General features: G+C 32.5%; 2 protein-coding genes across 3 annotated transcripts in view; one reads left to right on the forward strand and one right to left on the reverse strand.

Annotated features, from left to right (window-relative positions):
* Positions 1-899: 899 nt before the first annotated feature.
* hypk (huntingtin interacting protein K) lies at positions 900-4290 on the reverse strand. Its single transcript, XM_058077861.1, has 4 exons — positions 4094-4290; positions 3652-3707; positions 1312-1363; positions 900-1117 (listed from the first exon to the last, which is right to left on the reverse strand). Exons 1-4 carry the CDS (start codon positions 4253-4255, stop codon positions 1022-1024), a joined length of 366 nt encoding a protein of 121 aa, XP_057933844.1. The 5' UTR covers positions 4256-4290; the 3' UTR covers positions 900-1021.
* A 1470-nt stretch (positions 4291-5760) lies between these two features.
* Positions 5761-14747, forward strand: part of serinc4 (serine incorporator 4) — a 30873-nt gene continuing 21886 nt past the window's right edge. Inside the window, exon 1 of one of the 2 annotated variants that reach the window (XM_058078532.1) lies at positions 5761-5979. In XM_058078532.1, coding sequence (XP_057934515.1) covers positions 5953-5979 — 27 coding nt within the window. In that variant the 5' untranslated portion in view covers positions 5761-5952. Of the gene's footprint in view, positions 5980-12831; positions 13283-14747 lie in introns of those variants that run through there. The other variant, XM_058078531.1, reaches the window with a different exon arrangement.

The raw sequence follows: 14747 nt of genomic DNA on the forward strand, positions 1-14747 counted from the left end.
GTATAAAAAAATATATATTTTGAATATATAGAAATAGATATTTTTATACCTAAGAATCGAACCAGCCATCATCAGGTTGTCTCCCAACCAGAAGTTATAAAAATATAATATATTTAAATATAAATAATAAATAATTAAATAATTAATTAAAAAATAAATATAAATAAAAAAAATTTAAAAAATTAATTTAAAAATATAAAAATATTTTTATATTTTTAAATTAATTTTATAATATAAAATATTTTTATATATAAAAATATATATTTCTATATATAAAAATATTTTTATATTTTTAAATTAATTTTTTATTTTTTTTATTTATATTTATTTTTAATTAATTATTTAATTATTTATATTTAAATATATTATATATTTTTTTATAATTATATTATATATTCCACCATTTCAAATTCTGCCAATTTGTCCACTAACTACTCAGACACTAATCAACCACAACAAGCCATTCCAGCATAAAAAAAAGCAAGCTCATATGTTTGGTTAGCATCTGCTAAGTTAGCCTCGGGTTTGCATGCATTCTCCCGTTATATAAGATACAATCACAAAACGTCCTTCCTTCTTAGCACCCTACTAGCTAGCAAAAGAACCAGAAACTGAAGTTGACATTATGTCGCCTGTCTATGATGTCATCAGCACTTGACACGGTTTTATAGTTTTACACATACAGCAAATATTAACATTTAATGTTACTTTTTACTGAAGACATGACTGTTCCCGAAGACGACGTGGCAGCAAGATCAACCACCATCACCACTAATCCGGTTTAATAACTTTCATCGGTTATTTTTAATTTAACTTCAGAATTCACATGCAATTTCTATGGAAATTTTTCGCTAAATAATTGCATCCGTTAATTGAAATGAGCATGCTTGAAAAACTGGTGGGTTGTTGAATACTTTTTACTTGGAAAAAAAAAAAAAAACGTTACACCACAAAATGTTTTGAGTTCAATTCTAAGGAAATTTCTATTTTCTGCCAGTAAAACGGTCCTGTGTGTGTGCGCTCAGCTGGTCAACGCCACCAGCGCTTCCACCACATTGCCCATGTGTTCCCTCAGACTGCGCTCTGCCGCCACCCTCGAAATCTCCATCTCTGACATCTGTATCACAACATGAACATCATTCCGTCAGCAAACAAACACGCTCGCTCGGGTTCCGTTGTGGATTCGCACAACAACACGTTTTACGATATAATACAGAGTCCCCCACGAGAGATTGAAGTGTGTTGCATCTGCTAGCGTTTAAATAATAATACGTAAAACTGCATACATAGATGACTTAAATTTGGACTTACAATTAACTCCACGTCCTCTCTCTTGATGGTGACTTTGGCCAACTCTTTTTCTCTGAAAAAATAGAAAATGGAGACCATCATCTTTCATTTTCTCCTACCTTTTTATTTATTTATTATTTTTTACAATGAAACATCTTTAAACTATATTAACCCTTCGATGCACGAGTGACTGGACCCTACACTCTTCCATAAGTGGGTCAAAAATCACCCATATTAGAATCAATGTGTTTTTAAGTAACACAAAAACAAAAAATTCTTAAAATGTATAAAAGGTAAGTTAAAAACATGATATCAAAAACATGTATTTTTTGAGGAATACCTGGAATATGAAATGATGATAATTTTTAATTACGAAGATATTTCAAGAAAACAACCTGACCGGGTCATTTTTGACCCACTTATGGAAGGTTGGGGTAGTAACACAAAAACTAAAATTTCTTAAAATGTATAAAAAGTTAAAAAATTGAATGACATGATATCAAAAACATGTTTTTTGAGGAATACCCGGAATATGAAATGATCATTTTTAATTACGAAGACCCACTTATGGAAGGTTGGGGTAGTAACACAAAAACTAAAATTTCTTAAAATGTATAAAAGGTAAATTAAAAATTTGAATGGCATGATATCAAAAACATGTTTTTTTGAGGAATACCTGGAATATGAAATGATAACAAATTTTAATTATGAAGATATTTCAAGAAAACAACCTGACCGGGTCATTTTTGACTCACTTATGGAAGGTTGGGGTAGTAACACAAAAACTAAAATTTCTTAAAATTTCTAAAAAGTTAAAAAATTTAATGACATGATATCAAAAACATGTTTGAGGAATACCTGGAATATGAAATGATAATTTTTAATTACGAAGACCCACTTATGGAAGGTTGGGGTAGTAACACAAAAACTAAAATTTCTTAAAATGTATAAAAGGTAAGTTAAAAATTTGAATGGCATGATATCAAAAACATGTTTTTTTTAGAAATACCTGCAATATGAAATGATAACAAATTTTAATTACGATGTTATTTCAAGAAAACAACCTGACCGGGTCATTTTTGACCCACTTATGGAAGGTTGGGGTAGTAACACAAAAACTAAAATTTCTTAAAATGTATAAAAAGTTAAAAAATTGAATGACATGATATCAAAAACATGTTTTTTTGAGGAATACCTGGAATATGAAATGATAACAAATTTTAATTACAAAGATATTTCAAGAAAACAACCTGACCGGGTCATTTTTGACCCACTTATGGAAGGTTGGGGTAGTAACACAAAAACTAAAATTTCTTAAAATGTATAAAAAGTTAAAAAATTGAATGACATGATATCAAAAACATGTTTTTTGAGGAATACCTGGAATATGAAATTATCATTTTTAATTACGAAGACCCACTTATGGAAGGTTGGGGTAGTACACAAAAACTAAAATTTCTTAAAATGTATAAAAGGTAAGTTAAAAATTTGAATGACATGATATCAAAAACATGTTTTTTTTTTTTGGAATACCTGGAATATGAAATGATAGCAATTTTTAATTACAAAGATATTTCAAGAAAACAACCTGACCGGGTCATTTTTGACCCACTTATGGAAGGTTGGGGTAGTAACACAAAAACTAAAATTTCTTAAAATGTATAAAAAGTTAAAAAATTGAATGACATGATATCAAAAACATGTTTTTTTGAGGAATACCTGGAATATGAAATGATCATTTTTAATTACGAAGACCCAATTATGGAAGGTTGGGGTAGTAACACAAAAACTAAAATTTCTTAAAATGTATAAAAGGTAAGTTAAAAATTTGAATGGCATGATATCAAAAACATGTTTTTTTTAGGAATACCTGGAATATGAAATTATAACAATTTTTAATTACAAAGATATTTCAAGAAAACAACCTGACCGGGTCATTTTTGACCCACTTATGGAAGGTTGGGGTAGTAACACAAAAACTAAAATTTCTTAAAATTTCTAAAAAGTAAAAAAATTGAATGACATGATATCAAAAACATGTTTTTTGAGGAATACCTGGAATATGAAATGATAAAAATTTTTAATTACAAAGATATTTCAAGAAAACAACCTGACCGGGTCATTTTTGACTCACTTATGGAAGGTTGGGGTAGTAACACAAAAACTAAAATTTCTTAAAATGTATAAAAAGTTAAAAAAATTGAATGACATGATATCAAAACATGTTTTTTTAGGAATACATGGAATATGAAATAACATTTTTTAATTACGAAGATATTTCAAGAAAACAACCCGACCGGGTCATTTTTGACCCACTTATGCATGTAAGGGTTAAGAAAGATTAAAATTAATTGATCTTACCTCTCTTGTTTGGCTTTCTGTTCACGTGACCTTCTGTCTCCAATGACTGACATAGCCTGTAAGAAAAATACTAATATAAAAAAACAAGTACTTCCCGTTCTTTCGTTTATTAGTGACCTAAACTTCACATTTAATACATCCTCACTGATTAAGAGTCAAGTTAAATAATAATTTTACGTCATACATTTGTTGTAGGAGACAATACATCGAAATATCGATAAAGGTTAGCCACAGGTTAGCAAAAGGTTCGAAGTAAAATAGCGTTTGTTTATGAATAATAACTAATTTGACTCGATTTGGTAGTGTAATAAAAACGTTAAAATGTTCATAGAGTGTTTTGACTATGTAAAAATCGCTTTGTGGACAAAATAACCCCGACAATGAAGTCAGCACCGGCCGCATGTTAAACCAACGAGACGCCGACAACAACATTTTATCTCACCGTTTCCAAGTCGGAACTGGAAATTTCTTTCTCCTCCGCGTAGTCGGTGACTCTCTCTAAATCCGCGGCGCCGCTGTCATGTTTGCGGGGCTTTTCGGTTGGCTTCCCGGTGCAGTTTTCCTCGGCTTCCAGGTCCAAATCGACATCTCCCTCGGTCGCCATGTTTTTTGCAAGGAGTGAATGAAGCCGGGAAATTCTTCTTCGTCTTCTTCTACTTCCGGCGGTGATGCCATTGCTGCCCCCTAGCGAACACACAGTGCATTTCTATTTTCTTTGCATTATTCTCAACTGCAAATCCCTTAACTGTCACTGGGGAAAACGTCAGACCTTTACAATAAAATTAATGTTTAAAGGGTGGCCTATTATGCTCATTTTCGGCCTTTTATATTGAGTCGGTAATGGTAATGGTTTTATTTCATTTGAACATGCATCAGATTACAATTGAATGCATCACATAATCAGTTCCCAGTTCCACATGTCCAAAAGGAGTAGGAAGAAGCAAAGCTTATTAAATCCTACCTCTCCATCTGGTACTTTTACAATCAGTAAGTGTTACATTTGTTCACTTCCTGCTTTCCTAATATAGTTTAAGTTTTTTTTTTAATTACTGCTGTTATTTTTTAATATCAACTTTAATTTTTTTTAAATTTTTAAACATTTTTTATTTTTTGTCACGTACCGAAGTACAAAGTTTTTTTTACCTTTCTTAAATAATCTTCATAAATTTTATTTTTGTATAATTATGACTATACCATAATATTTTTATTTTATTTCCGTAATATTACAGTATATATTTCTCATGTTACAGCTTTTCAAAAATATTATTTTTATACGGTATTTCTATTTTATATTTTATGCAACAGGAATGAAATATTTTTTTTGTAATTTTTTTTCTACTTTTTTCTTAAATAATCTTCATAAATTTTATTTTTGTATAATTACGACTTTATGACCATAATATTTTTTTTTTTATCAGAGCTTTTATTGTAGAAAATCGAAACCAAAGCAAAGTTTATTCATTTTTCTGTTTTTAATAAATGCATTTTTTTTTGTTTTTTTTTTGAAAACCTGATGCGGCCCAGTCTCGCCCAGACCCCCCAAGTAAATTGAGTTTGAGACCCCTGAGTTAGTATGTTCTCTGTAGGCGGCATTATGAATTATCCTTACTGACCTTTTTTTTGCAGTACATTTAGCGAGTGAAGATTGTTTTTATAGTTATTAGCCCATATTTCCGCAAAAAAAAAGTATAATAGCTGTCCTGTAAAAAGTGGACTTGCCCCAAGTTTCCGCCACCAGGACACTAACAGATACTTCACCCACTCCACGCCTCAAATGGCCCCCCAGGGCCCCACTTGTGGTTAAAGATCAACCTCTACGTGAGCTTGTTCTTGACTAAAAGTTGTTTTGTAAGGAAATAATTGGATTAATCACGCAGACTTTCAATCGTCCCAATTAGTTCTTACTTCACGCTTCTTGTTATTTTTCTATTTTTAGCGCTTTAATTGTCTTTGAATAGAAATGACCCTTCAACCGCTGGAACGGAGCCGCTTTCTCCAGACATTTCCTGTCTCCTTTTGCGCACCGACGCCTTTTAATCCGGCAGACGTAATCAGATTAAGAAAAGAGAAAACGGCTTCTCGGGAGGAGCGGAAATCACATCGGTGATCTTGGTAGGCTTGGTAGTTTGGTCCTCAAGGAAACGCGTGTCTTGTGGTTGAGTAAAAGTGGAAGGATGGCGTCGTGGCCGGTCCAACGTTGCTTTCATCATGCTAACCCGTTCATACTTCTCTATGATTGACGGATGGCAATTTGAGGATTTTTAAGTTTTTATTTTTTTTACTTCAAGTCTCAGCGGCGAGATGTCAGGACGTTTTATGCGAGCCCAGGTAAGACCTGCTCGGTGCTCATCCTACAGCGACACCAAAAAGCAGCAGAAAGGGAAAATCACATGTCATTTATAAAGTCAAAATATTAAAAGAAAAACATTTTCATTCAACAAGAAAAAGTTGGAATTTTTTGAAAATTATTTAACAAGAATAAAGTCAAAATATTGAGAGAGAAAAAATTTATTTAACTAGAAAAAGTCCAATAAAGATCAAATAAAGTTGTAATTTTTGAAAAATTATGCAACAATAATGAAGTCAAAATATTAACAGAAAAAATTGAATTTAACAAATAAAAGTAAAATTAATTAAAATAAGGTTTTAATTTTTGGAAACTTATGTAACACAAATAAAGACAAATATTAGGTGAAAAAAAAAACTTAAGACAAAAAGTCAAATAAAAAACAACCAGTGTTGTAATTTTTAGAAAATTATTTAAATTAATGAATTCCAAATATTAAAAGAAACATTTTTTAATTTACCAAAAAAAGTCAAATAGAATGAATAAAGTTGTATTTTTGAACACAAATAAAATCAAAATATTAGTAAAAAACATTTTGTAACTTAAGAAAAAAAAGTCAAATAAAGTTGTAATTTTTGGAACATTTTGTAACCACAAAAAAGTATATGAAAATATGAAAAGAAAAAAATAAAATTGAAGAAAAAAAAGCCAAATAAATTACAAATAAAGTTGTAATTTCTGGAAAATTATGTAACACAAATAAAGTCAAAATATAAAGAGAAAGAAAATTTTACTCAACAAGAATAAGTCAAATAAAGGACCAATAAATTTGTAATCTTTGGAACATTTTCTAACCAGAAAAAAGTCAAATTATGAAAAGAAAAAAATAAAATTAAAGAAAAAAGAAAGCCAAATAAAGGACCAATACATTTGTAATTTTTGAAAATTTTTCTAACCAGAAAAAAGTCAAAATATGAAAAGAAAAAAATAAAATTGAAGAAAAAAAGAGCCAAATAAAGAACAAGTAAAGTTGTCATTTCTGGAAAATTATGTAACACAATAAAGTCAAAATATTAAGAGAAAGAAAATTTAACTCAACAAGAAAAAAGCCAAATAAAGGACCAATGAATTTGTAATTTTTGGAACATTTTGTAACCAGAAAAAAAGTCAAAATATGAAAAGAAAAAAAATAAAATTGAAGAAAAAAAAAGCCAAATAAAAAACAAATAAAGTTGTAATTTCTGGAAAATTATGTGACTCAAATAAAGTCAAAATATTAAGAGAAAAATATTGTAATTTTCCAAAAAAAAGTCAAATAAAGTTGTCATTTTTGGAAAATTATGTAACACAAATAAAGTCAAAATATTAAGAGAAAAATATTGTAATTTTACAAAAAAAAGTCAAATGAAGTTGTCATTTTTGGAAAATTATGTAACACAAATAAAGTCAAAATATTAAGAGAAGAATATTGTAATTTTCCAAAAAAAAAGTCAAATAAAGTTGTAATTTTTGGAAAATTATGTAACACAAATAAAGTCAAAATATTAAGAGAAAAATATTGTAATTTTACAAAAAAAAGTCAAATAAAGTTGTCATTTTTGGAAAATTATGTAACACAAATAAAGTCAAAATATTAAGAGAAAATATTTAATTTTACAAAAAAAAAGTCAAATAAAGTTGTCATTTTTGCAAAATTATGTAACACAAATAAAGTCAAAATATTAAGAGAAAAATATTGTAATTTTCCAAAAAAAAAGTCAAATAAAGTTGTAATTTTTGGAAAATTATGTAACACAAATAAAGTCAAAATATTAAGAGAAAAATATTGTAATTTTCCAAAAAAAAAGTCAAATAAAGTTGTCATTTTTGGAAAATTATGTAACACAAATAAAGTCAAAATATTAAGAGAAAAATATTGTAATTTTACAAAAAAAAGTCAAATGAAGTTGTCATTTTTGGAAAATTATGTCACATAAATAAAGTCAAAATATTAAGAGAAAAATATTGCAATTTTCCAAAAAAAAGTCAAATAAAGTTGTCATTTTTGGAAAATTATGTAACACAAATAAAGTCAAAATATTAAGAGAAAAATATTGTAATTTTACAAAAAAAAGTCAAATAAAGTTGTAATTTTTGGAAAATTATGTAACACAAATAAAGTCAAAATATTAAGAGAAAATATTTAATTTTACAAAAAAAAGTCAAATAAAGTTGTCATTTTTGGAAAATTATGTAACACAAATAAAGTCAAAATATTAACAGAAAAATATTGTAATTTTACAAAAAAAAGTCAAATAAAGTTGTCATTTTTGGAAAATTATGTAACACAAATAAAGTCAAAATATTAAGAGAAAAATATTGTAATTTTACAAAAAAAAGTCAAATGAAGTTGTCATTTTTGGAAAATTATGTAACACAAATAAAGTCAAAATATTCAGAGAAAAATATTTAATTTTACAAAAAAAAAGTCATATAAAGTTGTCATTTTTGGAAAATGATTTAACATGAATGAAGACAAAATATTAAGAGAAAAAAAAATTAACCAATTAATCTAACATTCATGTTTTTGGAATGTGGGAGGAGTCCCTGGAGAAAACCCACACATGCACCGAGGCCTGAGAGTGGGCTCAAACTCGGGTCTCCTAGGTGTGTGGCCTGCACACTAACCACTTCTCCACCGTGCAGCCTCTTTTTGTTCATCCCTGGTATAAATAATCTGTAAATAAATGACCTGTTTACCACTCTCCAGATCCAGTACCAAAACCTGTAAAATTTGTTAGAGTTATAGTATTTTAATAGTCGTAGTAGTAGTAGTACTCTGATGAATGATGGCGGTTAGAATTGTCCCATCTTGGACGCGATCCAGTAATTATTGCACAATCCTATTGAAAGCATAGATTGAACACATTGACCAAAGCCTCTAATTTGGTTTTTTGTTTGTCCTCACTGGCACTTCCTCCTCTCCCACAAGCAATTATGTGACAGTGAAAAGGGGCCCCCAGGAATGCTGGCCCATGAGCAACACGTGTTTGTCAAAGTACTACTTTACAGCCGCTCACGGTGGAAGGAAATCACGCAATATTAGTATTGTAGTGACCAGTATTGGGTAACTTTATATTACAGTACATATTCAACACATTGTACACATTCATTTCCTTGAGCTTTGTCACGCAGCACAAAGTCACCTGGATCCTGACCTCACTCACGGTGCAACCAAATGTAAAAAAAAATGCAGTACAAAATGTAACTGCACTACACGGACTATATGGAAGTACCGAAATGAACACTCACACGCCAATACACATACAAAACAATGCTAGCGTCTATAACCCACAAGGTATGCTGGGTAACTTTGTGTTGGGGAACTGTGTGCATTTTTTAAATTAAATAAATACCTACAAAATGGCGGATTTTCCCACAAATAAAAAATAAACAATGTTAAATTTTTCTGTATGCGGTCAGTAGCGGTTCTAGCTAAGGGCCATATATTTAAAAAAATTAAAAAAAAAAACTCACAAAATTAGAAAAAATAACTGTGATTTTCACAAGAATTAAGCAGAAATATTAGAATAAAGTCAGAATATTATGTGGGAATTTTTTTTATTATTATTTATTTAAAAAAATATTATTAGGGATGTGCAATAATTATCAGTACCAATAATTATAATTAATATCGGTTGATATCTATTTTTTTTCCCCAATTATAAAAACCAATAGTAATAATAATAATAATAATAATACATTTTATTTGTATAGCGCTTTTCAAAATATGTTGAAAATTTTCTCAAATATCTTAATTTTTATTTTTCTACACAAAATAAGATGAAAAATAAATAAACAAATCAAGAATAAAGAAAATCAATCAATCAGTAATAAATAGATATAATAATAATAATAATAAAACAGCAAATAATAAAAACTTAAGAAAGCACATATAGTTGGTGGGTAGACAAATGATTTTTTTCATATTAAAATGAACAAAGCATTATTAGAGCCCTGTAGACATGACAAAACACGACTATAGTCACATTTATACTCTTTTTATTTACAACATATTGCGCAACTGCAGGGTCTTGAGACACATGCTAACTCGCAAACTAGAGAGCTAGCCACCTAAACGGTAGCCTTCAAGTTATTTCCTTTCAACTTAAATAGCCAAAAACTTACCACTTCCACACGGATAGGGAGGATAACTACTAACAGTTATTTAACCTTTAACATGAACATGAATCAAATGTAATAATTTTTTCTGGGTACATGATACCATACAGCATCCATATCAAACTTACATTAAAACTTTCATATCAAGGCGGGGGGCCTCAAACTAGTGCCCTGCGGGCCGCGTGTTTGAGACCCCTGATTTACAACATATTGCGCAACTGCGGGGTCTTGAGACACATGCTAACTCGCAAACTAGACCGCTAGCGACCTAAACGGTAGCCTCCGAGTTATTTCCTTTCAACTTAAATAGCCAAAAACGTACCACTTCCACACGGATAGGGAGGATAACTATTAACAGTTATTTAACCTTTAACATGAACATTATTTACAACATATTGCGCAACTGCGGGGTCTTGAGACACATGCTAACTCGTAAACTAGAGCGCTAGCGACCTAAACGGTAGCCTCCAAGTTATTTCCTTTCAACTTAAATAGCCAAAAACGTACCACTTCCACACGGATAGGGAGGATAACTATTAACAGTTATTTAACCTTTAACATGAACATTATTTACAACATATTGCGCAACTGCGGGGTCTTGAGACACATGCTAACTCGTAAACTAGAGCGCTAGCGACCTAAACGGTAGCCTCCAAGTTATTTCCTTTCAACTTAAATAGCCAAAAACGTACCACTTCCACACGGATAGGGAGGATAACTATTAACAGTTATTTAACCTTTAACATGAACATGAATCAAACGTGATAATTTTTTCTGGGTACATGATACCATACCATATCAAGGCGGGGGGTCTCAAACTAGTGAAGCAACGCGGCTGAGCCCGTGGTTCTTTGAGGCTTCTCTGAAGGTCATCCTCGCCGAAAGGAGGGCTGAAACAACGATAGGATAATCCCCAAACACGCCCCCCCCCCCCCCGGAACACTAACCCAAATCTAATCTGACTCTCTCTCCTTGCACTCAGCGCTTTGAAACGGGCAGCCGGGCACAATCTTTTCATGCGCATCCAGTGGCCCTGACTTATTTTCACACTGTTAGAATCCCCTTAAAGGCTGACGGGTTTGATTACTTTCACGCAGACGGCCTGTTTTGGGCTTTGGCTTTTTAAGTACATAATTACGACGGAGTGTTAAGAAGGCCACATTGAAAAAAAATAATCTGAGATTTGGAGTATATATACATATATATATATATATATATATATATATATATATATATATATATATATATATATATATATATATATATGTATATATATGTGAGAAAAAAGTCGAAGTATTACCTTTGCCACTCCAGGGGGGTCCCAAAACCCCCATTTTCCTCAAACAATGCATAATCCCAATTGTCCATAGGTATGAATGTGAGTGTGAATGGTTGTTTGTCTATATGTGCCCTGTGATTGGCTGGCCACCAGTCCAGGGTGTACCCCGCCTCTCGCCCGAAGACGGCTGGGATAGGCTCCAGCAACCCCCGTGACCCTCGTGAGGATAAGCGGTAGAAAATGAATGAATGAATAATAATAAATATACAAACAAGTACCAATATGAGTTTGAAAGAAAAAATATTATTCCCATCATGGGCTGCACCGTGTTGAGTGGTTAGCGTGCAGACTTCACAGCTAGGAGACCTGGGTTCAATTCCACCTTCGGTCATCTCAATGTGGAGTTTGCATGTTTCTCCGGGTACTCCGGTTTCCTCCCACATTCCAAAAAAAAACATGCTAGGTTAATTAGCGCCTCCAAATTGTCCATAGGTATGAATGTGAGTGTGAATGGTTGTTTGTCTATATGTGCCCTGTGATTGGCTGGCCACCAGTCCGGGGTGTAAACCTAACCTCTCGCCTGAAGACAGCTGGGATAGGCTCCAGCACCCCCGCGACCGTCGTGAGGATAAGCGGTAGAAAATGAATGAATGAATAATAATAAATATACAAACAAGTACCAATATGAGTTTGAAAAAAAAAATATTATTCCCATCATGGGCTGCACCGTGTTGAGTGGTTAGCGTGCAGACTTCACAGCTAGGAGACCCGGGTTCAATTCCACCTTCGGTCATCTCAATGTGGAGTTTGCATGTTTCTCCGGTATCCTCCCACATTCCAAAAAAAAAACATGCTAGGTTAATTAGCGACTCCAAATTGTCCATAGGTATGAATGTGAGTGTGAATGGTTGTTTGTCTATATGTGTCCTGTGATTGGCTGGCCACCAGTCCAGGGTGTACCCCGCCTTTCGCCCGAAGTCTTGTATTTTGATCTGACAAATCTTAAGTAAATTTGATCAATGGTCTTCCTGCCTTATAGACAAACAGGACTAAATTGAGGGCTAAATGTAGGCCTCACAGCTAGGAGACCCGAGTTCAATTCCACCCTCGGCCATCTCTGTGTGGAGTTTGCATGTTCTCCCCGTGCATGCGTGGGTTTTTTCCGGGTACTCCGGTTTCCTCCCACATTCCAAAAACATGCTAGGTTAATTAGCGACTCCAAATTGTCCATAGGTATGAATTTGAGTGTGAATGGTTGTTTGTCTATATGTGCCCTGTGATTGGCCGGCCACCAGTCCGGGGTGTAAACCTCACCTCTCGCCTGAAGACAGCTGGGATAGGCTCCAGCCTTATGTGATTTTTATTTGGACAAAAGGTGAAGTATTCCCAAGCCACTTGTTGTGTGTTTGTGCATCGGCGGGAGGGGGGAGGTGGACCCTGGTGGGTGGGGGGGATGGGAAATGAGGGACAGATGGGAATGACACATGGTCCCGTTCGGCCTCCTCCCGTCGCAACCCTCCCCTCGCAGACTCTGCCTAATCTGCCCGGGTAGAACAGGGTGAAAGGATGGGGGGAGGGCACCGGGCATTCGCCACCATCTCTCTCTCTCTCTCGCTCTCTTTTTTCTGGCAACAGAGACATGTTGGATGTTTTTTTATTATTATATTTCGTTTTCCCGGGGCCCGTTTTCAACGGGTGGCGTCTTTTAAAAGGATGTAACGGTTGCCATCTTTTGGGGGCATTCTGAGACTTCATTCGAGGCTGGGGAAAAAAAAAAACAATTCATGGCCAAATGTCGAGTCGTAGTGGCTGAACAGAAACAGTCCACAGGGACAATGGCCGCCAACCAGGGGATGAACCGTCGTGGGGTTTATAACTACTTCCTCAACATGGTGGCCTACCAGGTAAGAGATTGGGTTTGGGTTGTACTCGTGGTATTGGACGTATACCTCGCTTATATAGTCACGGGTGGGTACATTTTTAATGATATCTCCTGGTAAGCTGGTATTATTTGCGGTATTATTTGCGGTATTATTTGCGGAAGATACCACTGCTTTTTGTTCCGGACGGAGTACAAACGAAATCATTAGAAATGGTCACATTAAAAATGATAATAATGATGATAATAGATTGTCCTTGAACTTAAATAAAACTAAAATCATGCTGTTTGCTAACAGCAGAAAGGACACACACCAGCAAATATAAATAGACGGTGTAGATATGAACGAAAATTAATTTCCGGGGATCACAATAAATGAAAATATGAGCCGGAACCTCGGATATATCGGAAATTCGCTCACAACGGACAGATAAAAAAAGAACCGATTTTTCTGTAATGCATTTCCAATAAAAATTCATTGCATAAATCGGATTTTTTTAGAACGGATTTCGCCTATTTCGGACAAAATCTCCAGTCCCGTTCCAATGCATTTCCATGAAATTTCAAATGTAACAGCTACTGATTACCGCCTGATATGAAAGTTTAATGTTTGATATGGATGCTGTATGGTATCATGTACCCAGAAAAAATGATTACGTTTGATTCATGTTCATGTTAAAGGTTAAATAACTGTTAATAGTTATCCTCCCTATCCGTGTGGAAGTGGTAAGTTTTTTTTTTAGCTATTTATATATAAATATTTATATATAAAGGAAATAACTTGAAGGCTACCGTTTAGGTCGCTAGCTCTCTAGCTTGCGAGTTAGCATGTGTCTCAAGACCCTGCAGTTGCGCAATATGTTGTAAATAAAAAGAGTATAAATGTGACTATAGTCGTGTTTTGTCATGTCTACAGGGCTCTAATAATGCTTTGTTCATTTTAATATGAAAAAAATCATTTGTCTACCCACCAACTATATGTGGTTTATTAAGTTGTTATTATTTGCCGTTTTTATTATTATTATTATTATTATTATATTTATTTATTACTGATTGATTGATTTTCTTTATTCTTGATTTGTTTATTTTTCATCTTATTTTGTGTAGAAAAAAAAAAAAAAAGATATTTGAGAACAGTGGGATTTTTTATCAGCGCTTTTATTGTAGAAAATTGGACCCAATTATTTTTATTTTTATTTTTATTTTTATTTTTATTTTTATTTTTATTTTTATTTTTATTTTTATTTATTTTTTTTTTATTTTTATTTTTATTTTTATTTTTATTTTTATTTTATTTTTATTTTTATTTTTATTTTTATTTTTATTTTTATTTTATATTAACTATATCAGCAAGTTTAAGTATGTGTGATTTTAGAATATTTTATATTGTACTTGGCGCGGGTTCCATTCCCGGCCACCAGTGCCGGTGCCAATCCCGGATAAATGAGTGTGCCAGGAAAGGCATACAGCGTAAAAACTAAAGACAAAAT

This window comes from Doryrhamphus excisus, chromosome 7, assembly GCF_030265055.1.
Source record: "Doryrhamphus excisus isolate RoL2022-K1 chromosome 7, RoL_Dexc_1.0, whole genome shotgun sequence".
In the NCBI taxonomy this organism is placed as follows: domain Eukaryota; kingdom Metazoa; phylum Chordata; class Actinopteri; order Syngnathiformes; family Syngnathidae; genus Doryrhamphus; species Doryrhamphus excisus.

Excerpts from the sequence above, each read along its gene's own strand:
- hypk (XM_058077861.1), bottom strand. The coding sequence starts at position 4,255 with ATGGCGACCGAGGGAGATGTCGATTTGGACCTGGAAGCCGAGGAAAAC. Across the intron at positions 3,708-4,093 it reads CCAGTTCCGACTTGGAAACG|GCTATGTCAGTCATTGGAGA; the intron begins GTGAGATAAAAT and ends TTTTTCTTACAG. Across the intron at positions 1,364-3,651 it reads CAGAAAGCCAAACAAGAGAG|AGAAAAAGAGTTGGCCAAAG; the intron begins GTAAGATCAATT and ends CTATTTTTTCAG.